The 20,144-nt window shown below is 52.9% G+C and overlaps 1 protein-coding gene across 1 annotated transcript in view; it reads right to left on the bottom strand.

The window, feature by feature from the left end:
- Positions 1 to 276: 276 nt before the first annotated feature.
- The window catches only part of LOC147106557 (protein FAM180A), a 41,043-nt gene continuing 21,175 nt past the window's right edge, over positions 277 to 20,144 (bottom strand). The window contains exon 3 of the mRNA XM_086008455.1: positions 277 to 1,306. Coding sequence (XP_085864581.1) covers positions 971 to 1,306 — 336 coding nt within the window. The 3' untranslated portion in view covers positions 277 to 970. The remainder of the gene's footprint in view (positions 1,307 to 20,144) is intronic.

The raw sequence follows: 20,144 nt of genomic DNA, 5'->3' as shown, positions 1-20,144 counted from the left end.
CCCCTCACTGAGGTGAAGTTACCTCACTGGGAGCCTCTACCCTGCCCCTCACTGAGGTGTAGTTACCTCACTGGGAGCCTCTACCCTGTCCCTCACTGAGGTGTAGTTACCTCACTGGGAGCCTCTACCCTGTCCCTCACTGAGGTGTAGTTACCTCACTGGGAGCCTCTACCCTGTCCCTCACTGAGGTGTAGTTACCTCACTGGGAGCCTCTACCCTGTCCCTCACTGAGGTGTAGTTACCTCACTGGGAGCCTCTACCCTGTCCCTCACTGAGGTGTAGTTACCTCACTGGGAGCCTCTACCCTGTCCCTCACTGAGGTATAGTTACCTCACTGGGAGTCTCTACCCTGTCCCTCACTGAGGTGTAGTTACCTCGCTGGGAGCCTCTACCCTGCCCCTCACTTAGGTGCTGTTTTTCAAATGATGTGCCAGGGGTCGTCTGATGAGAACGAAAAAGAAACAACTTGCATTTACACAGCACCTTTCATGTCCTCAGTATGACCCAAAGTGCTTTACTACCAGCGACATGCTTGTGAAGTGTAGTTGCTGTGTTGAAGCAGGAAGGCGTTTTACTGTGAGTTGGAGGAAAGAAGGAATCGTGACACCAGGGCAAAAGTTTGGCGATGTTTGTTGTATTAGGAGAACATAACAAATATATCTGTGAGGATAATAGGGCCCTCAACCGTTGGTATAAATCAGTGTGCAACAGTGCGTTGCCTGGCAACAGGTTGTCTGTCTTCCTATAAAAATCTGTGTCACAAAAACAGCAGCAAACTATCAGGGTACGGGATTGACACATTCTGGAGCATCTGGATGCTGATTGGCCGATTCCCACCATATCAGGGAGCCAAGCTTTGTTCCTTTCACTGAACTGATGTCCTGTAATAACTGGGTTAGAATGATAATTATCAGAAAGAGCAAGACACTGGGCCCTCACAGACTGGGATCTGAAGGCACAACTTGAGAGTCTAACACATGACCACCTTCTCTGACAGATCGTGGGTTAGCGCAGCCACCAGATGACAGAACAGCCCGCCCCAGGCCTGCCTGTCCGTCTCATTGCTGCGCTGTGCTCGATGGGCTGTGTAGACTGCCGCCAGCACCAGTTGTTCAAATGTGTCCATTTCCAAAGCTTCTCCTGTGTTTGAAACATCAGCCAGCCTTTTCCTGATGGCAGAGGGAGTCTTTGGAACGTGTGTGTTCATTATGCTGTGGAACACTTTGGCTGAGTGCATTGAAGATAGTTCCTCATCCTTCAGAGTAACAGTGCTGTTCTCATCAATCTCCAGGCCCCCTAACAAGAACTGAAAAAACAGGAGCAGTTACACAGAAAACAGTACATCACCATCTTTCCACACAAAGGAGCTCGGGTTCACTGCTCAGATACTTGAATAATAGGATGCACTATGTTCCATAGATTGGTTCCAGAAGGTGGGAAGAGGGAGCCCGGGCTCAACTCAGACCTGGGTCTGAATTCAGGGCTCAACTCAGGCCTATGTCCGAACTCAGGGCTCAACTCAGGCCAGTGTCCGAACTCAGGGCTCAACTCTGACCTGTGTCCGAACTCAGGGCTCAACTCAGGCCTGTGTCCAAACTCAGGGCTCAACTCAGGCCTGGGTCTGAACTCAGGGCTCAACTCTGACCTGTGTCCGAACTCAGGGCTCAACTCAGGCCTGTGTCCGAATTCAGGGCTCAACTCAGGCCTGTGTCCGAACTCAGGGCTCAACTCAGGCCTGTGTCCGAACTCAGGGCTCAACTCTGACCTGTGTCCGAACTCAGGGCTCAACTCAGGCCTGTGTCTGAACTCAGGGCTCAACTCAGGCCTGTGTCCGAACTCAGGGCTCAACTCAGGCCTGTGTCCGAACTCAGGGCTCAACTCAGGCCTGTGTCCGAACTCAGGGTTCAACTCTGACCTGTGTCCGAACTCAGGGCTCAACTCAGGCCTGTGTCCGAACTCAGGGCTCAACTCAGGCCTGTGTCTGAACTCAGGGCTCAACTCAGGCCTGGATCTGAACTCAGGGCTCAACTCTGACCTGGGTCTGAATTCAGGGCTCAACTCAGGCCTGTGTCCCACCTCAGGGCTCAATTCAGGCCTGGGTCCAAACTCAGGGTTCAACTCAGGCCTGTGTCTGAACGCAGGCCTCAACTCAGGCCTGGGTCTGAACTCAGGGCTCAATTCAGGCCTGTGTCCGAACTCAGGGCTCAACTCTGACCTGGGTCCGAACTCAGGGCTCAACTCTGACCTGGGTCTGAACTCAGGGCTAAACTCTGACCTGGGTCTGAATTCAAGGCTCAACTGAGGCCTGGGTCCGAACTCAGGGCTCAACTCAGGCCTGGGTCCGAACTCAGGGCTCAACTCTGACCTGTGTCCGAACTCAGGGCTCAACTCTGACCTGTGTCCGAACGCAGGCCTCAACTCAGGCTTGGGTCTGAACTCAGGGCTCAATTCAGGCCTGTGTCCGAACTCAGGGCTCAACTCTGACCTGGGTCTGAATTCAGGGCTCAAATCTGACCTGGGTGCGAACTCAGAGCTCAACTCAGGACTGGCTCCGAACTCAGGGCTCAACTCTGACCTGGGTCTGAACTCAGGGCTGAACTCAGGCCTCTGTCCGAACTCAGGGCTCAACTCAGGCCTCAACTCTGACCTGGGTCTGAATTCAGGCCTCAACTCAGGCCTGTGTCTGAACTCAGGGCTCAACTCTGACCTGGGTCCGAACTCAGGGCTCAACTCAGGCCTGTGTCCGAACTCAGGGCTCAACTCAGGCCTGGGTCTGAACTCAGGGCTCAACTCTGACCTGTGTCTGAACTCAGGGCTCAACTCAGGCCTGTGTCTGAACTCAGGGCTCAACTCAGGCCTGTGTCCGAACGCAGGCCTCAACTCAGGCCTGTGTCCGAACTCAGGGCTCAACTCTGACCTGGGTCTGAACTCAGGGCTAAATTCTGACCTGGGTCTGAATTCAAGGCTCAACTGAGGCCTGGGTCCGAACTCAGGGCTCAACTCAGGCCTGTGTCCGAACTCAGGGCTCAACTCAGGCCTGGGTCTGAACTCAGGGCTCAACTCAGGCCTGGGTCTGAACTCAGGGCTCAACTCTGACCTGTGTCCGACCTCAGGGCTCAACTCTGACCTGGGTCCGAACTCAGGGCTCAACTCTGACCTGGGTCTGAACTCAGGGCTCAACTCAGGCCTGGGTCTGAACTCAGGGCTCAACTCAGGCCTGTGTCCGACCTCAGGGCTCAATTCAGGCCTGGGTCCGAACTCAGGGCTCAACTCCGGCCTCTGTCCGAACTCAGGGCTCAACTCGGACCTGGGTCTGAACTCAGGGCTCAACTCAGGCCTGGGTCCGAACTCAGGGCTCAACTCAGGCCTCTGTCCGAACTCAGGGCTCAACTCTGACCTGGGTCTGAACTCAGGGCTCAACTCAGGCCTGGGTCCGAACTCAGGGCTCAACTCAGGCCTCTGTCCGAACTCAAGGCTCAACTCAGGCCTCAACTCTGACCTGGGTCTGAACTCAGGCCTCAACTCTGACCTGGGTCTGAACTCAGGCCTCAACTCTGACCTGGGTCTGAACTCAGGCCTCAACTCTGACCTGGGTCTGAATTCAAGGCTCAACATGGGCCTAGGTCTGAACCCTGACTTGAATCACCTTGCTGACACCCGGTCCGGTGTGCCTGACGGTGTGTCCATGCCCTGAGTGCTCTGTCCGACAGCCACAGATGTTTGGATTCTACTATCCATCCTGGGATATTGTGTGCGCTACAGTAACAGAGACAGGCGGGAAGTTGCTGGGATCCGCTCCCTCTCCGCCAGCGTTATGGTGTATTCCTGTTTCCACATGTAACCGAGGTGTCAGCACCCTGCCGTCACATAAACCCAGCGGAGCGGAGCGGGAGTTCCTCCTGGTGATCTGCCGGCCGGCCCAGCCTCACCGTGCGATCCCCAGCCAGCACTGCTTGGTGATGGGAAAGGCAGCTGTAGGAATGCTGAGCATCAGCAGGAGGCCAGGACCGGTCAGAGCCAATCTCTCCGCACCATCCTCGCCCAGGGCTCAGTGCAGCACCCTTACCCTCCCCCCCACACCCCCATCTCATTACCCAGCACCAACACCAAATTCACCCGCCGCTGCCCAGCAGATGGGCTTGCTGTGACCTGGGAGCTGCTATTAGACTATTACATACCAGAGTACTTACACAGTGCACGTCAACAGCTCCTGACTCACTCAGAGACATGGACTTCGACAGGTGCCTGTACAAGTATTGTGTACATGCACAGGACTATCCCACAAAAGTCCAGCCTGACTTTGATGAACGGAAAAGAACTACCTGTGAGCTGCTGATGAGCGGCACTGTGATATCCCATTTAAAAAAAGGCTCCGAGACTGAGAATGCAAATAGAGAGAAGGATCCAAGAAATGAGCTCTGGAAAAAACATGCTGTAACACTGCCAGCTTGAACTCATTATTACCGCACAGAAAATGTTCAATTCCCAAGACCTTACATGTGGATATCTCTGTACGCAAGAAAGCGTGTGTGAGCATGTGTCTGTGAGTGTGTGTGTCTGTGTGAGCGTGTGTGTCTGTGTGAGTGTGTGTCTGTGTGAGTGTGTGTGTCTGTGTGAGCGTGTGTGTCTGTGTGAGTGTGTGTCTGTGTGAGTGTGTGTGTCTGTGTGAGCATGTGTGTCTGTGTGAGCGTGTGTGTCTGTGTGAGTGTGTGTCTGTGTGAGTGTGTGTGTCTGTGTGAGCGGGTGTGTCTGTGTGAGTGTGTGTGTCTGTGTGAGCGTGTGTGTCTGTGAGTGGTTGTCTGTGTGAGCGTGTGTGTCTGTGAGTGTGTGTCTGTGTGCGTGTGTGTCTGTGTGAGTGTGTGTGTCTGTGTGAGTGTGTGTCTGTGTGAGCGTGTGTGTCTGTGTGAGTGTGTGTCTGTGTGAGTGTGTGTGTCTGTGTGAGCATGTGTGTCTGTGAGTGGGTGTCTGTGTGAGTGTGTGTCTGTGTGAGTGTGTGTGTCTCTGTGAGCATGTGTGTCTGTGTGAGCGTGTGTGTCTGTGTGAGTGTGTGTCTGTGAGCGTGTGTGTCTGTGTGAGTGCGTGTGTCTGTGTGAGCGTGTGTGTCTGTGTGAGTGTGTGTGTCTGTGTGAGCGTGTGTGTCTGTGTGAGTGTGTGTGTCTGTGTGAGCGTGTGTGTCTGTATGAGCATGTGTGTCTGTGTGAGAGCGTGTGTCTGTGTGAGCGTGTGTGTCTGTATGAGCATGTGTGTCTGTGTGAGTGTGTGTGTCTGTGTGAGCGTGTGTGTCTGTGTGAGTGTGTGTGCCTGTGTGAGTGTGTGTGTCAGTGTGAGCGTGTGTGTCTGTGTGAGCGTGTGTGTCTGTGTGAGCGTGTGTGTCTGTGTGAGCGTGTGTGTCTGTGTGAGCGTGTGTCTGTGTGAGTGTGTGTGTCTGTGTGAGCGTGTGTCTGTGTGAGTGTGTGTGTCTGTGTGAGCGTGTGCTTTTGTGAGTGTGTGTGTCTGTGTGAGTGTGTGTGTCTGTGTGAGCATGTGTGTCTGTGTGAGTGTGTGTGTCTGTGTGAGCGTGTGTGTCTGTGTGAGCGTGTGTGTCTGTGTGAGCGTGAGTGTCTGTGTGAGCGTGTGTGTCTGTGTGAGTATGTGTGTCTGTGTGAGCGTGTGTGTCTGTGTGAGCGTGTGTGTCTGTGTGAGTGTGTGTGCCTGTGTGAGCGTGTGTGTCTGTGTGAGTGTGTGTCTGTGTGAGTGTGTGTGTCTGTGTGAGTGTGTGTGTCTGTGTGAGCGTGTGTGTCTGTGTGAGCGTGTGTGTCTGTGTGAGAGTGTGTCTGTGTGAGCGTGTGTGCCTTTGTGAGTGTGTGTGTCTGTGTGAGTGTATGTGTCTGTGTGAGTGTGTATCTGTTTGAGCGTGTGTGTCTGTGTAAGCGTGTGCCTTTGTGAGTGTGTGTGCCTGTGTGAGCAAGTGCGTCTGAGTGTGTGTGTCTGCGTGAGTGTGTGTGTCTGTGTGAGTGTGTGTGTCTGTGTGTGTGTGTGTCTGTAAGTGGGTGTCTGTGTGAGCGTGTGTGTCTGTGTGAGTGTGTGTGTCTGTGTGAGTGTGTGTGTCTGTGTGAGGGTGTATCTGTTTGAGCGTGTGTGTCTGTGTAAGCGTGTGCCTTTGTGAGTGTGTGTGCCTGTGTGAGCAAGTGCGTCTGAGTGTGTGTGTCTGCGTGAGTGTGTGTGTCTGTGTGAGTGTGTGTGTCTGTGTGAGCGTGAGTGTCTGTGTGAGCATGTGTGTCTGTGTGAGCGTGTGTGCCTGTGTGAGCGTGTGTGTCTGTGTGAGTGTGTGTGTCTGTGAGTGTGTGTGTCTGTGTGAGTGTGTGTGTCTGTGAGTGTGTGTGTCTGTGTGAGCGTGTGTGTCTGTGTGAGCGTGTGTGTCTGTGTGAGTGTGTGTGTCTGTGTGAGTGTGTGTGTCTGTGTGAGCGTGTGTGTCTGTGTGAGTGTGTGTGTCTGTGTGAGTGTGTGTGTCTGTGTGAGTGTGTGTGTCTGTGTGAGTGTGTGTGTCTGTGTCTGTGTGAGTGTGTGTGTCTGTGTGAGCGTGTGTGTCTGTGTGAGTGTGTGTGTCTGTGTGAGTGTGTGTGTCTGTGTGAGCATGTGTCTGTGTGAGTGTGTGTGTTTGTGTGAGCGTGTGTGTCTGTGTGAGTGTGTGTGTCTGTGTGAGTGTGTGTGTCTGTGTGAGCGTGTGTGTCTGTGTGAGCGTGTGAGTCTGTGTGAGCATGTGTGTCTGTGTGAGTGTGTGTGTCTGTGTGAGCGTGTGTGTCTGTGAGTGTGTGTCTGTGTGAGTGTGTGTGTCTGTGTGAGCATGTGTGTCTGTGTGAGCGTGTGTGTCTGTGTGAGTGTGTGTCTGTGTGAGTGTGTGTGTCTGTGTGAGCGTGTCTGTCTGTGTGAGCGTGTGTGTCTGTGTGAGTGTGTGTGTCTGTGTGAGTGTGTGTGTCTGTGTGAGCGTGTGTGTCTGTGAGTGGGTGTCTGTGTGAGTGTGTGTCTGTGTGAGTGTGTGTGTCTATGTGAGCATGTGTGTCTGTGTGAGCGTGTGTGTCTGTGTGAGTGTGTGTCTGTGTGAGTGTGTGTGTCTGTGTGAGCGGGTGTGTCTGTGTGAGTGTGTGTGTCTGTGTGAGCGTGTGTGTCTGCGAGTGGTTGTCTGTGTGAGTGTGTGTGTCTGTGAGTGTGTGTCTGTGTGCGTGTGTGTCTGTGTGAGTGTGTGTGTCTGTGTGAGTGTGTGTCTGTGTGAGCGTGTGTGTCTGTGTGAGTGTGTGTCTGTGTGAGTGTGTGTGTCTGTGTGAGCGTGTGTGTCTGTGTGAGCGTGTGCCTTTGTGAATGTGTGTGTCTGTGTGAGTGTGTGTCTGTGTGAGCGTGTGTGTCTGTGTGAGTGCGTGTGTCTGTGTGAGCGTGTGTGTCTGTGTGAGCGTGTGTGTCTGTGTGAGTGTGTGTGTCTGTGTGAGTGTGTGTGTCTGTGTGAGTGCGTGTGTCTGTGTGAGTGTGTGTGTCTGTGTGAGCGTGTGTGTCTGTGTGAGTGTGTGTGCCTGTATGAGCGTGTGTGTCTGTGTGAGTGTGTGTGTCTGTGTGAGCGTGTGTGTCTGTGTGAGTGTGTGTGTCTGTGTGAGCGTGTGTGTCTGTGTGAGTGTGTGTGCCTGTGTGAGCGTGTGTGTCTGTGTGAGCGTGTGTGTCTGTGTGAGTGTGTGTGTCTGTATGAGCGTGTGTGTCTGTGTGAGTGTGTGTGTCTGTATGAGCGTGTGTGTCTGTGTGAGTGTGTGTGTCTGTGTGAGCGTGTGTGTCTGTGTGAGTGTGTGTGCCTGTGTGAGTGTGTGTGCCTGTGTGAGCGTGTGTGTCTGTGTGAGCGTGTGTGTCTGTGTGAGTGTGTGTGTCAGTGTGAGCGTGTGTGTCTGTGTGAGTGTGTGTGTCTGTATGAGCGTGTGTGTCTGTGTGAGTGTGTGTGTCTGTGTGAGCGTGTGTGTCTGTGTGAGTGTGTGTGCCTGTTTGAGCGTGTGTGTCTGTGTGAGCGTGTGTGTCTGTGTGAGTGTGTGTGTCAGTGTGAGCGTGTGTGTCTGTGTGAGTGTGTGTGTCTGTGTGAGTGTGTGTGTCTGTGTGAGCGTGTGTGTCTGTGTGAGTGTGTGTGTCAGTGTGAGCGTGTGTGTCTGTGTGAGCGTGTGTGTCTGTATGAGCGTGTGTGTCTGTGTGAGTGTGTGTGTCTGTGTGAGCGTGTGTGTCTGTGTGAGTGTGTGTGCCTGTGTGAGCGTGTGTGTCTGTGTGAGCGTGTGTGTCTGTGTGAGTGTGTGTGCCTGTGTGAGCGTGTGTGTCTGTGTGAGCGTGTGTGTCTGTGTGAGTGTGTGTGTCTGTATGAGCGTGTGTGTCTGTGTGAGTGTGTGTGTCTGTGTGAGCGTGTGTGTCTGTGTGAGTGTGTGTGCCTGTGTGAGCGTGTGTGTCTGTGTGAGCGTGAGTGTCTGTGTGAGTGTGTGTGTCAGTGTGAGTGTGTGTGTCTGTGTGAGTGTGTGTGTCTGTGTGAGCGTGTGTGTCTGTGTGAGCGTGTGTGTCTGTGTGAGTGTGTGTGTCTGTGTGAGCGTGTGTGTCTGTATGAGCGTGTGTGTCTGTGTGAGTGTGTGTGTCTGTGTGAGCGTGTGTGTCTGTGTGAGTGCGTGTGTCTGTGTGAGCGTGTGTGTCTGTGTGAGCGTGTGTGTCTGTGTGAGTGTGTGTGTCTGTGTGAGTGTGTGTGTCTGTGTGAGTGCGTGTGTCTGTGTGAGTGTGTGTGTCTGTGTGAGCGTGTGTGTCTGTGTGAGTGTGTGTGCCTGTATGAGCGTGTGTGTCTGTGTGAGTGTGTGTGTCTGTGTGAGCGTGTGTGTCTGTGTGAGTGTGTGTGTCTGTGTGAGCGTGTGTGTCTGTGTGAGTGTGTGTGCCTGTGTGAGCGTGTGTGTCGTGTGAGCGTGTGTGTCTGTGTGAGTGTGTGTGTCTGTATGAGCGTGTGTGTCTGTGTGAGTGTGTGTGTCTGTATGAGCGTGTGTGTCTGTGTGAGTGTGTGTGTCTGTGTGAGCGTGTGTGTCTGTGTGAGTGTGTGTGCCTGTGTGAGCGTGTGTGTCTGTGTGAGCGTGTGTGTCTGTGTGAGTGTGTGTGTCAGTGTGAGCGTGTGTGTCTGTGTGAGTGTGTGTGTCTGTATGAGCGTGTGTGTCTGTGTGAGTGTGTGTGTCTGTGTGAGCGTGTGTGTCTGTGTGAGTGTGTGTGCCTGTTTGAGCGTGTGTGTCTGTGTGAGCGTGTGTGTCTGTGTGAGTGTGTGTGTCAGTGTGAGCGTGTGTGTCTGTGTGAGTGTGTGTGTCTGTGTGAGCGTGTGTGTCTGTGTGAGCGTGTGTGTCTGTGTGAGTGTGTGTGTCTGTGTGAGCATGTGTGTCTGTATGAGCGTGTGTGTCTGTGTGAGTGTGTGTGTCTGTGTGAGCGTGTGTGTCTGTGTGAGTGTGTGTGTCAGTGTGAGCGTGTGTGTCTGTGTGAGCGTGTGTGTCTGTATGAGCGTGTGTGTCTGTGTGAGTGTGTGTGTCTGTGTGAGCGTGTGTGTCTGTGTGAGTGTGTGTGCCTGTGTGAGCGTGTGTGTCTGTGTGAGCGTGTGTGTCTGTGTGAGTGTGTGTGCCTGTGTGAGCGTGTGTGTCTGTGTGAGCGTGTGTGTCTGTGTGAGTGTGTGTGTCTGTATGAGCGTGTGTGTCTGTGTGAGTGTGTGTGTCTGTGTGAGCGTGTGTGTCTGTGTGAGTGTGTGTGCCTGTGTGAGCGTGTGTGTCTGTGTGAGCGTGTGTGTCTGTGTGAGTGTGTGTGTCAGTGTGAGCGTGTGTGTCTGTGTGAGTGTGTGTGTCTGTGTGAGCGTGTGTGTCTGTGTGAGCGTGTGTGTCTGTGTGAGTGTGTGTGTCTGTGTGAGCGTGTGTGTCTGTATGAGCGTGTGTGTCTGTGTGAGTGTGTGTGTCTGTGTGAGCGTGTGTGTCTGTGTGAGTGTGTGTGTCTGTGTGAGTGTGTGTGTCAGTGTGAGCGTGTGTGTCTGTGTGAGCGTGTGTGTCTGTGTGAGTGTGTGTGTCTGTGTGAGCGTGTGTCTGTGTGAGCGTGTGTGTCTGTGTGAGCGTGTGTGTCTGTGTGAGCTTGTGTGTCTGTGAGTGTGTGTGTCTGTGTGAGCGTGTGTCTGTGTGAGCGTGTGTGTCTGTGTGAGCGTGTGTGTCTGTGTGAGTGTGTGTGTCTGTGTGAGCGTGTGTCTGTGTGAGTGTGTGTGTCTGTGTGAGTGTGTGTGTCTGTGTGAGCGTGTGTGTCTGTGTGAGCGTGTGTGTCTGTGTGAGCGTGTGTGTCTGTGTGAGTGTGTGTGTCTGTGTGAGCGTGTGTCTGTGTGAGTGTGTGTGTCTGTGTGAGTGTCTGCGTCTGTGTGAGCGTGTGTGTCTGTGTGAGCGTGTGTGTCTGTGTGAGTGTGTGTGTCTGTGTGAGCGTGTGTGTCTGTGTGAGCGTGTGTGTCTGTGTGAGTGTGTGTGTCTGTGTGAGTGTGTGTGTCTGTGTGAGCGTGTGTGTCTGTGTGAGTGTGTGTGTCTGTGTGAGCGTGTGTGTCTGTGTGAGTGTGTGTGTCTGTGTGAGTGTGTGTGTCTGTGTGAGCGTGTGTGTCTGTGTGAGTGTGTGTGTCTGTGTGAGCGTGTGTGTCTGTGTGAGCGTGTGTGTCTGTGTGAGCGTGTGTGTCTGTGTGAGTGTGTGTGTCTGTGTGAGCGTGTGTGTCTGTGTGAGCGTGTGTGTCTGTGTGAGCGTGAGTGTCTGTGTGAGCGTGTGTGTCTGTGTGAGTGTGTGTGTCTGTGTGAGCGTGTGTGTCTGTGTGAGCGTGTGTCTGTGTGAGTGTGTGTGTCTGTGTGAGTGTGTGTGTCTGTGTGAGCGTGTGTGTCTGTGTGAGCGTGTGTGTCTGTGTGAGCGTGTGTGTCTGTGTGAGTGTGTGTGTCTGTGTGAGCGTGTGTCTGTGTGAGTGTGTGTGTCTGTGTGAGTGTCTGCGTCTGTGTGAGCGTGTGTGTCTGTGTGAGCGTGTGTGTCTGTGTGAGCGTGTGCCTTTGTGAATGTGTGTGTCTGTGTGAGTGTGTGTGTCTGTGTGAGTGTGTGTGTCTGTGTGAGCGTGTGTGTCTGTGTGAGTGTGTGTGTCTGTGTGAGCGTGTGTGTCTGTGTGAGCGTGTGTGTCTGTGTGAGCGTGAGTGTCTGTGTGAGCGTGTGTGTCTGTGTGAGTGTGTGTGTCTGTGTGAGCGTGTGTGTCTGTGTGAGCGTGTGTGTCTGTGTGAGTGTGTGTGCCTGTGTGAGCGTGTGTGTCTGTGTGAGTGTGTGTCTGTGTGAGTGTGTGTGTCTGTGTGAGTGTGTGTGTCTGTGTGAGCGTGTGTGTCTGTGTGAGCATGTGTGTCTGTGTGAGTGTGTGTCTGTGTGAGTGTGTGTGCCTTTGTGAGTGTGTGTGTCTGTGTGAGTGTGTGTCTGTAAGTGGGTGTCTGTGTGAGCGTGTGTGTCTGTGTGAGTGTGTGTGTCCGTGTGAGTGTGTGTGTCTGTGTGAGGGTGTATCTGTTTGAGCGTGTGTTTCTGTGTAAGCGTGTGCCTTTGTGAGTGTGTGTGCCTGTGTGAGCAAGTGCGTCTGAGTGTGTGTGTCTGCGTGAGTGTGTGTGTCTGTGTGAGTGTGTGTGTCTGTGTGAGCGTGAGTGTCTGTGTGAGCGTGTGTGTCTGTGTGAGCATGTGTGCCTGTGTGAGCGTGTGTGTCTGTGTGAGTGTGTGTGTCTGTGTGAGTGTGTGTGTCTGTGAGTGTGTGTGTCTGTGTGAGCGTGTGTGTCTGTGTGAGCGAGTGTGTCTGTGTGAGCGTGTGTGTCTGTGTGAGTGTGTGTGCCTGTGTGAGTGTGTGTGTCTGTGTGAGCGTGTGTGTCTGTGTGAGTGTGTGTGTCTGTGTGAGTGTGTGTGTCTGTGTGAGTGTGTGTGTCTGTGTGAGTGTGTGTGTCTGTGTGAGTGTGTGTGTCTGTGTGAGTGTGTGTGTCTGTGTCTGTGTGAGTGTGTGTGTCTGTGTGAGCGTGTGTGTCTGTGTGAGTGTGTGTGTCTGTGTGAGTGTGTGTGTCTGTGTGAGCGTGTGTCTGTGTGAGCGTGTGTGTTTGTGTGAGCGTGTGTGTCTGTGTGAGTGTGTGTGTCTGTGTGAGTGTGTGTGTCTGTGTGAGCGTGTGTGTCTGTGTGAGCATGTGTGTCTGTGTGAGCGTGTGTGTCTGTGTGCGTGTGTGTGTCTGTGTGAGCGTGTGTGTCTGTGTGAGCGTGTGTGTCTGTGTGAGCGTGTGTGTCTGTGTGAGCGTGTGTTTCTGTGTGAGTGTGTGTGTCTGTGTGAGCATGTGTGTCTGTGTGAGTGTGTGTGTCTGTGTGAGTGTGTGTGTCTGTGTGAGCGTGTGTGTCTGTGTGAGCGTGTGTGTCTGTGTGAGTGTGTGTGTCTGTGTGAGCGTGTGTCTGTGTGAGTGTGTGTGTCTGTGTGAGCGTGTGTGTCTGTGTGAGTGTGTGTGTCTGTGTGAGCGTGTGTGTCTGTGAGTGAGTGTGTCTGTGTGAGTGTGTGTGTCTGTGTGAGTGTGTGTGTCTGTGTGAGCGTGTGTGTCTGTGTGAGCGTGTGTGTCTGTGTGGGTGTGTGTGTCTGTGTGTGTCTGTGTGAGCGTGTGTGTCTGTGTGAGCGTGTGTCTGTGTGAGTCTGTGTGCCTGTGTGAGTGTGTGTGTCTGTGTGAGTGTGTGTGTCTGTGTGAGTGTGTGTGTCTGTGTGAGTGTGTGTGTCTGTGTGAGCGTGTGTGTCTGTGTGAGTGTGTGTGTCTGTGTGAGTGTGTGTGTCTGTGTGAGTGTGTGTGTCTGTGTGAGTGTGCGTGTCTGGTGTGAATGTCTGTGAGTGTATGTGTCTGTGAGTGTGTGTGTCTGTGTGAGTGAGTGTGTCTGTGAGAGGGTGTCTGTGTGAGTGTGTGTGTCTGTGTGAGTGTGTGTGTCTGTGTGTGTGTGTGTGTCTGTGTGAGTGTGTGTGTCTGTGTGAGTGTGTGTGTCTGTGAGTGGGTGTCTGTGTGAGTGTGTGTGTCTGTGTGAGCGTGTGTGTCTGTGAGTGTGTGTCTGTGTGTGTGTGTGTCTGTGTGAGTGTGTGTGTCTGTGTGAGTGTGTGTCTGTGTGAGTGTGTCTGTCTGTGTGAGTGTGTGTCTGTGTGCGTGTGTGTCTGTGTGAGTGTGTGTGTCTGTGTGAGTGTGTGTCTGTGTGAGTGTGTGTGTCTGTGTGAGTGTGTGTCTGTGTGCGTGTGTGTCTGTGTGAGCGTGTGTGTCTGTGTGAGTGTGTGTCTGTGTGCGTGTGTGTCTGTGTGAGTGTGTGTGTCTGTGTGAGTGTGTGTCTGTGTGAGTGTGTGTGTCTGTGTGAGTGTGTGTCTGTGTGAGTGTGTGTCTGTGTGAGTGTGTGTGTCTGTGTGAGCGTGTGTGTCTGTGAGTGGGTGTCTGTGTGAGTGTGTGTCTGTGTGAGTGTGTGTGTCTGTGTGAGCATGTGTGTCTGTGTGAGCGTGTGTGTTTGTGTGAGTGTGTGTTTGTGTGAGCGTGTGTGTCTGTGTGAGTGTGTGTCTGTGTGAGTGCGTGTGCCTGTGTGAGCGTGTGTGTCTGTGTGAGTGTGTGTCTGTGTGAGTGTGTGTCTGTGTGAGTGTGTGTGTCTGTGTGAGCGTGTGTGTCTGTGAGTGGGTGTCTGTGTGAGTGTGTGTCTGTGTGAGTGTGTGTGTCTGTGTGAGCGTGTGTGTTTGTGTGAGTGTGTGTTTGTGTGAGCGTGTGTGTCTGTGTGAGTGTGTGTCTGTGTGAGTGCGTGTGCCTGTGTGAGTGCGTGTGCCTGTGTGAGCGTGTGTGTTTGTGTGAGTGTGTGTTTGTGTGAGCATGTGTGTCTGTGTGAGTGTGTGTCTGTGTGAGTGTGTGTCTGTGTGAGTGTGTGTGTCTGTGTGAGCGTGTGTGTCTGTGAGTGGGTGTCTGTGTGAGTGTGTGTCTGTGTGAGTGTGTGTGTCTGTGTGAGCATGTGTGTCTGTGTGAGCGTGTGTGTTTGTGTGAGTGTGTGTTTGTGTGAGCGTGTGTGTCTGTGTGAGTGTGTGTCTGTGTGAGTGCGTGTGTCTGTTTGAGCGTGTGTGTCTGTGTGAGCGTGTGTGTCTGTGTGAGTGCGTGTGTCTGTTTGAGCGTGTGTGTCTGTGTGAGCGTGTGAGTCTGTGTGAGCGTGTGTGTCTGTGTGAGTGTGTGTGTCTGTGTGAGCGTGTGTCTGTGTGAGCGTGTGTGTTTGTGTGAGCGTGTGTGTCTGTGTGAGTGTGTGTGTCTGTGTGAGTGTGTGTGTCTGTGTGAGCGTGTGTGTCTGTGTGAGCATGTGTGTCTGTGTGAGCGTGTGTGTCTGTGTGAGCGTGTGAGTCTGTGTGAGCGTGTGTGTCTGTGTGAGTGTGTGTGTCTGTGTGAGCGTGTGTCTGTGTGAGCGTGTGTGTTTGTGTGAGCGTGTGTGTCTGTGTGAGTGTGTGTGTCTGTGTGAGTGTGTGTGTCTGTGTGAGCGTGTGTGTCTGTGTGAGCATGTGTGTCTGTGTGAGCGTGTGTGTCTGTGTGCGTGTGTGTGTCTGTGTGAGCGTGTGTGTCTGTGTGAGCGTGTGTGTCTGTGTGAGCGTGTGTGTCTGTGTGAGCGTGTGTTTCTGTGTGAGTGTGTGTGTCTGTGTGAGCATGTGTGTCTGTGTGAGTGTGCGTGTCTGTGTGAGTGTGTGTGTCTGTGTGAGCGTGTGTGTCTGTGTGAGCGTGTGTGTCTGTGTGAGTGTGTGTGTCTGTGTGAGCGTGTGTCTGTGTGAGTGTGTGTGTCTGTGTGAGCGTGTGTGTCTGTGTGAGTGTGTGTGTCTGTGTGAGCGTGTGTGTCTGTGAGTGAGTGTGTCTGTGTGAGTGTGTGTGTCTGTGTGAGTGTGTGTGTCTGTGTGAGCGTGTGTGTCTGTGTGAGCGTGTGTGTCTGTGTGGGTGTGTGTGTCTGTGTGTGTCTGTGTGAGCGTGTGTGTCTGTGTGAGCGTGTGTCTGTGTGAGTCTGTGTGCCTGTGTGAGTGTGTGTGTCTGTGTGAGTGTGTGTGTCTGTGTGAGTGTGTGTGTCTGTGTGAGTGTGTGTGTCTGTGTGAGCGTGTGTGTCTGTGTGAGTGTGTGTGTCTGTGTGAGTGTGTGTGTCTGTGTGAGTGTGTGTGTCTGTGTGAGTGTGCGTGTCTGGTGTGAATGTCTGTGAGTGTATGTGTCTGTGAGTGTGTGTGTCTGTGTGAGTGAGTGTGTCTGTGAGAGGGTGTCTGTGTGAGTGTGTGTGTCTGTGTGAGTGTGTGTGTCTGTGTGTGTGTGTGTGTCTGTGTGAGTGTGTGTGTCTGTGTGAGTGTGTGTGTCTGTGAGTGGGTGTCTGTGTGAGTGTGTGTGTCTGTGTGAGCGTGTGTGTCTGTGAGTGTGTGTCTGTGTGTGTGTGTGTCTGTGTGAGTGTGTGTGTCTGTGTGAGTGTGTGTCTGTGTGAGTGTGTCTGTCTGTGTGAGTGTGTGTCTGTGTGCGTGTGTGTCTGTGTGAGTGTGTGTGTCTGTGTGAGTGTGTGTCTGTGTGAGTGTGTGTGTCTGTGTGAGTGTGTGTCTGTGTGCGTGTGTGTCTGTGTGAGCGTGTGTGTCTGTGTGAGTGTGTGTCTGTGTGCGTGTGTGTCTGTGTGAGTGTGTGTGTCTGTGTGAGTGTGTGTCTGTGTGAGTGTGTGTGTCTGTGTGAGTGTGTGTCTGTGTGAGTGTGTGTCTGTGTGAGTGTGTGTGTCTGTGTGAGCGTGTGTGTCTGTGAGTGGGTGTCTGTGTGAGTGTGTGTCTGTGTGAGTGTGTGTGTCTGTGTGAGCATGTGTGTCTGTGTGAGCGTGTGTGTTTGTGTGAGTGTGTGTTTGTGTGAGCGTGTGTGTCTGTGTGAGTGTGTGTCTGTGTGAGTGCGTGTGCCTGTGTGAGCGTGTGTGTCTGTGTGAGTGTGTGTCTGTGTGAGTGTGTGTCTGTGTGAGTGTGTGTGTCTGTGTGAGCGTGTGTGTCTGTGAGTGGGTGTCTGTGTGAGTGTGTGTCTGTGTGAGTGTGTGTGTCTGTGTGAGCGTGTGTGTTTGTGTGAGTGTGTGTTTGTGTGAGCGTGTGTGTCTGTGTGAGTGTGTGTCTGTGTGAGTGCGTGTGCCTGTGTGAGTGCGTGTGCCTGTGTGAGCGTGTGTGTTTGTGTGAGTGTGTGTTTGTGTGAGCATGTGTGTCTGTGTGAGTGTGTGTCTGTGTGAGTGTGTGTCTGTGTGAGTGTGTGTGTCTGTGTGAGCGTGTGTGTCTGTGAGTGGGTGTCTGTGTGAGTGTGTGTCTGTGTGAGTGTGTGTGTCTGTGTGAGCATGTGTGTCTGTGTGAGCGTGTGTGTTTGTGTGAGTGTGTGTTTGTGTGAGCGTGTGTGTCTGTGTGAGTGTGTGTCTGTGTGAGTGCGTGTGTCTGTTTGAGCGTGTGTGTCTGTGTGAGCGTGTGTGTCTGTGTGAGTGCGTGTGTCTGTTTGAGCGTGTGTGTCTGTGTGAGCGTGTGAGTCTGTGTGAGCGTGTGTGTCTGTGTGAGTGTGTGTGTCTGTGTGAGCGTGTGTGTCTGTGTGAGTGTGTGTCTGTGTGAGCGTGTGTCTGTGTGAGTGTGTGTCTGTGTGAGTGCGTGTGTCTGTGTGAGCATGTGTGTCTGTGTGACTGTGTGTGTCTGTGTGAGCGTGTGTGTCTGTGTGAGTGCGTGTCTCTGTGTGAGCGTGTGTGTCTGTGTGAGCGTGTGTGTCTGTGTGAGCGTGTGTGTCTGTGTGAGTGTGTGTGTCTGTGTCTGTGTGTGTGTCTGTGTGAGTGCGTGCGTCTGTGTGAGCGTGTGCGTCTGTGTGAGTGTGTGTGTCTGTATGAGCATGTGTGTGTGTGAGTGTGTGTGTATCTGTGAGCGTGTGTGTTTTTGTGAGTGTGTGTGTCTGTGTGGGTGTGTGTGTCTGTGTGAGCGTGTGTGTCTGTGTGAGCATGTGTGTCTGTGTGAGTGTGTGTGTCTGTGTGAGCGTGTGTGTCTGTGTGAGCGTGTGTGTCTGTGTGAGCGTGTGTGTCTGTGTGAGTGTGTGTGTCTGTGTGAGCGTGTGTCTGTGTGAGTGTGTGTGTCTGTGTGAATGTCTGTGACTGTGTGAGCGTGTGTGTCTGTGTGAGCGTGTGTGTCTGTGTGAGTGTGTGTGTCTGTGTGAGTGTGTGTGTCTGTGTGAGTGTGTGTGTCTGTGTGAGCGTGTGTGCCAGTGTGAGTGTGTGTGTCTGTGTGAGCATGTGTGTCTGTGTGAGCGTGTGTGTCTGTGTGAGTGTCTGTGACTGTGTGAGCGTGTGTGTCTGTGTGAGCGTGTGTGTCTGTGTGAGTGTGTGTGTCTGTGTGAGTGTGTGTGTCTGTGTGAGTGTGTGTGTCTGTGTGAGCGTGTGTGCCAGTGTGAGTGTGTGTGTCTGTGTGAGCATGTGTGTCTGTGTGAGTGTGTGTGCCTTTGTGAGTGTGTGTGTCTGTGTGAGTGTGTGTCTGTAAGTGGGTGTCTGTGTGAGCGTGTGTGTCTGTGTGAGCGTGTGTGTCTGTGTGAGTGTGTGTGTCTGTGTGAGTGTGTGTGTCTGTGTGAGTGTGTGTGTCTGTGTGAGTGTGTGTGTCTGTGTGAGTGTGTGTGTCTGTGTCTGTGTGAGTGTGTGTGTCTGTGTGAGCGTGTGTGTCTGTGTGAGTGTGTGTGTCTGTGTGAGTGTGTGTGTCTGTGTGAGCGTGTGTCTGTGTGAGCGTGTGTGTCTGTGTGAGTGTGTGTGTCTGTGTGAGTGTGTGTGTCTGTGTGAGCGTGTGTGTCTGTGTGAGCATGTGTGTCTGTGTGAGCGTGTGTGTCTGTGTGCGTGTGTGTGTCTGTGTGAGCGTGTGTGTCTGTGTGAGCGTGTGTGTCTGTGTGAGCGTGTGTGTCTGTGTGAGCGTGTGTGTCTGTGTGAGTGTGTGTGTCTGTGTGAGCGTGTGTGTCTGTGTGAGTGTGTGTGTCTGTGTGAGTGTGTGTGTCTGTGTGAGCGTGTGTGTCTGTGTGAGCGTGTGTGTCTGTGTGAGTGTGTGTATCTGTGTGAGCGTGTGTCTGTGTGAGTGTGTGTGTCTGTGTGAGCGTGTGTGTCTGTGTGAGTGTGTTTGTCTGTGTGAGCGTGTGTGTCTGTGAGTGAGTGTGTCTGTGTGAGTGTGTGTGTCTGTGTGAGTGTGTGTGTCTGTGTGAGCGTGTGTGTCTGTGTGAGCGTGTGTGTCTGTGTGGGTGTGTGTGTCTGTGTGTGTCTGTGTGAGCGTGTGTGTCTGTGTGAGTGTGTGTCTGTGTGAGTCTGTGTGCCTGTGTGAGTGTGTGTGTCTGTTTGAGTGTGTGTGTCTGTGTGAGTGTGTGTGTCTGTGTGAGTGTGTCTGTCTGTGTGAGCGTGTGTGTCTGTGTGAGTGTGTGTGTCTGTGTGAGTGTGTGTGTCTGTGAGTGTGTGTGTCTGTGTGAGTGAGTGTGTCTGTGAGAGGGTGTCTGTGTGAGTGTGTGTGTCTGTGTGAGCGTGTGTGTCTGTGTGTGTGTGTGTGTCTGTGTGAGTGTGTGTGTCTGTGTGAGTGTGTGTGTCTGTGAGTGGGTGTCTGTGTGAGTGTGTGTGTCTGTGTGAGCGTGTGTGTCTGTGAGTGTGTGTCTGTGTGCGTGTGTGTCTGTGTGAGTGTGTGTGTCTGTGTGAGTGTGTGTCTGTGTGAGTGTGTCTGTCTGTGTGAGTGTGTGTCTGTGTGCGTGTGTGTCTGTGTGAGTGTGTGTGTCTGTGTGAGTGTGTGTCTGTGTGAGTGTGTGTGTCTGTGTGAGTGTGTGTCTGTGTGCGTGTGTGTCTGTGTGAGCGTGTGTGTCTGTGTGAGTGTGTGTCTGTGTGCGTGTGTGTCTGTGTGAGTGTGTGTGTCTGTGTGAGTGTGTGTCTGTGTGAGTGTGTGTGTCTGTGTGAGTGTGTGTCTGTGTGAGTGTGTGTCTGTGTGAGTGTGTGTGTCTGTGTGAGCGTGTGTGTCTGTGAGTGGGTGTCTGTGTGAGTGTGTGTCTGTGTGAGTGTGTGTGTCTGTGTGAGCATGTGTGTCTGTGTGAGCGTGTGTGTTTGTGTGAGTGTGTGTTTGTGTGAGCGTGTGTGTCTGTGTGAGTGTGTGTCTGTGTGAGTGCGTGTGCCTGTGTGAGCGTGTGTGTCTGTGTGAGTGTGTGTCTGTGTGAGTGTGTGTCTGTGTGAGTGTGTGTGTCTGTGTGAGCGTGTGTGTCTGTGAGTGGGTGTCTGTGTGAGTGTGTGTCTGTGTGAGTGTGTGTGTCTGTGTGAGCGTGTGTGTTTGTGTGAGTGTGTGTTTGTGTGAGCGTGTGTGTCTGTGTGAGTGTGTGTCTGTGTGAGTGCGTGTGCCTGTGTGAGTGCGTGTGCCTGTGTGAGCGTGTGTGTTTGTGTGAGTGTGTGTTTGTGTGAGCATGTGTGTCTGTGTGAGTGTGTGTCTGTGTGAGTGTGTGTCTGTGTGAGTGTGTGTGTCTGTGTGAGCGTGTGTGTCTGTGAGTGGGTGTCTGTGTGAGTGTGTGTCTGTGTGAGTGTGTGTGTCTGTGTGAGCATGTGTGTCTGTGTGAGCGTGTGTGTTTGTGTGAGTGTGTGTTTGTGTGAGCGTGTGTGTCTGTGTGAGTGTGTGTCTGTGTGAGTGCGTGTGTCTGTTTGAGCGTGTGTGTCTGTGTGAGCGTGTGTGTCTGTGTGAGTGCGTGTGTCTGTTTGAGCGTGTGTGTCTGTGTGAGCGTGTGTGTCTGTGTGAGCGTGTGTGTCTGTGTGAGTGTGTGTGTCTGTGTGAGCGTGTGTGTCTGTGTGAGTGTGTGTCTGTGTGAGCGTGTGTGTCTGTGTGAGTGTGTGTCTGTGTGAGTGCGTGTGTCTGTGTGAGCATGTGTGTCTGTGTGACCGTGTGTGTCTGTGTGAGCGTGTGTGTCTGTGTGAGTGCGTGTCTCTGTGTGAGCGTGTGTGTCTGTGTGAGCGTGTGTGTCTGTGTGAGCGTGTGTGTCTGTGTGAGTGTGTGTGTCTGTGTCTGTGTGTGTGTCTGTGTGAGTGCGTGCGTCTGTGTGAGCGTGTGCGTCTGTGTGAGTGTGTGTGTCTGTATGAGCGTGTGTGTGTGTGAGTGTGTGTGTATCTGT

This window comes from Somniosus microcephalus, chromosome 15 (genome assembly GCF_052327205.1).
Source record: "Somniosus microcephalus isolate GS21.2 chromosome 15, FLI_Smic_1.0, whole genome shotgun sequence".
Lineage (NCBI taxonomy): Eukaryota > Metazoa > Chordata > Chondrichthyes > Squaliformes > Somniosidae > Somniosus > Somniosus microcephalus.
The sequence above is the reverse complement of the archived record's forward strand: the minus strand, read 5'-3'. Positions and strand labels throughout refer to the sequence as shown.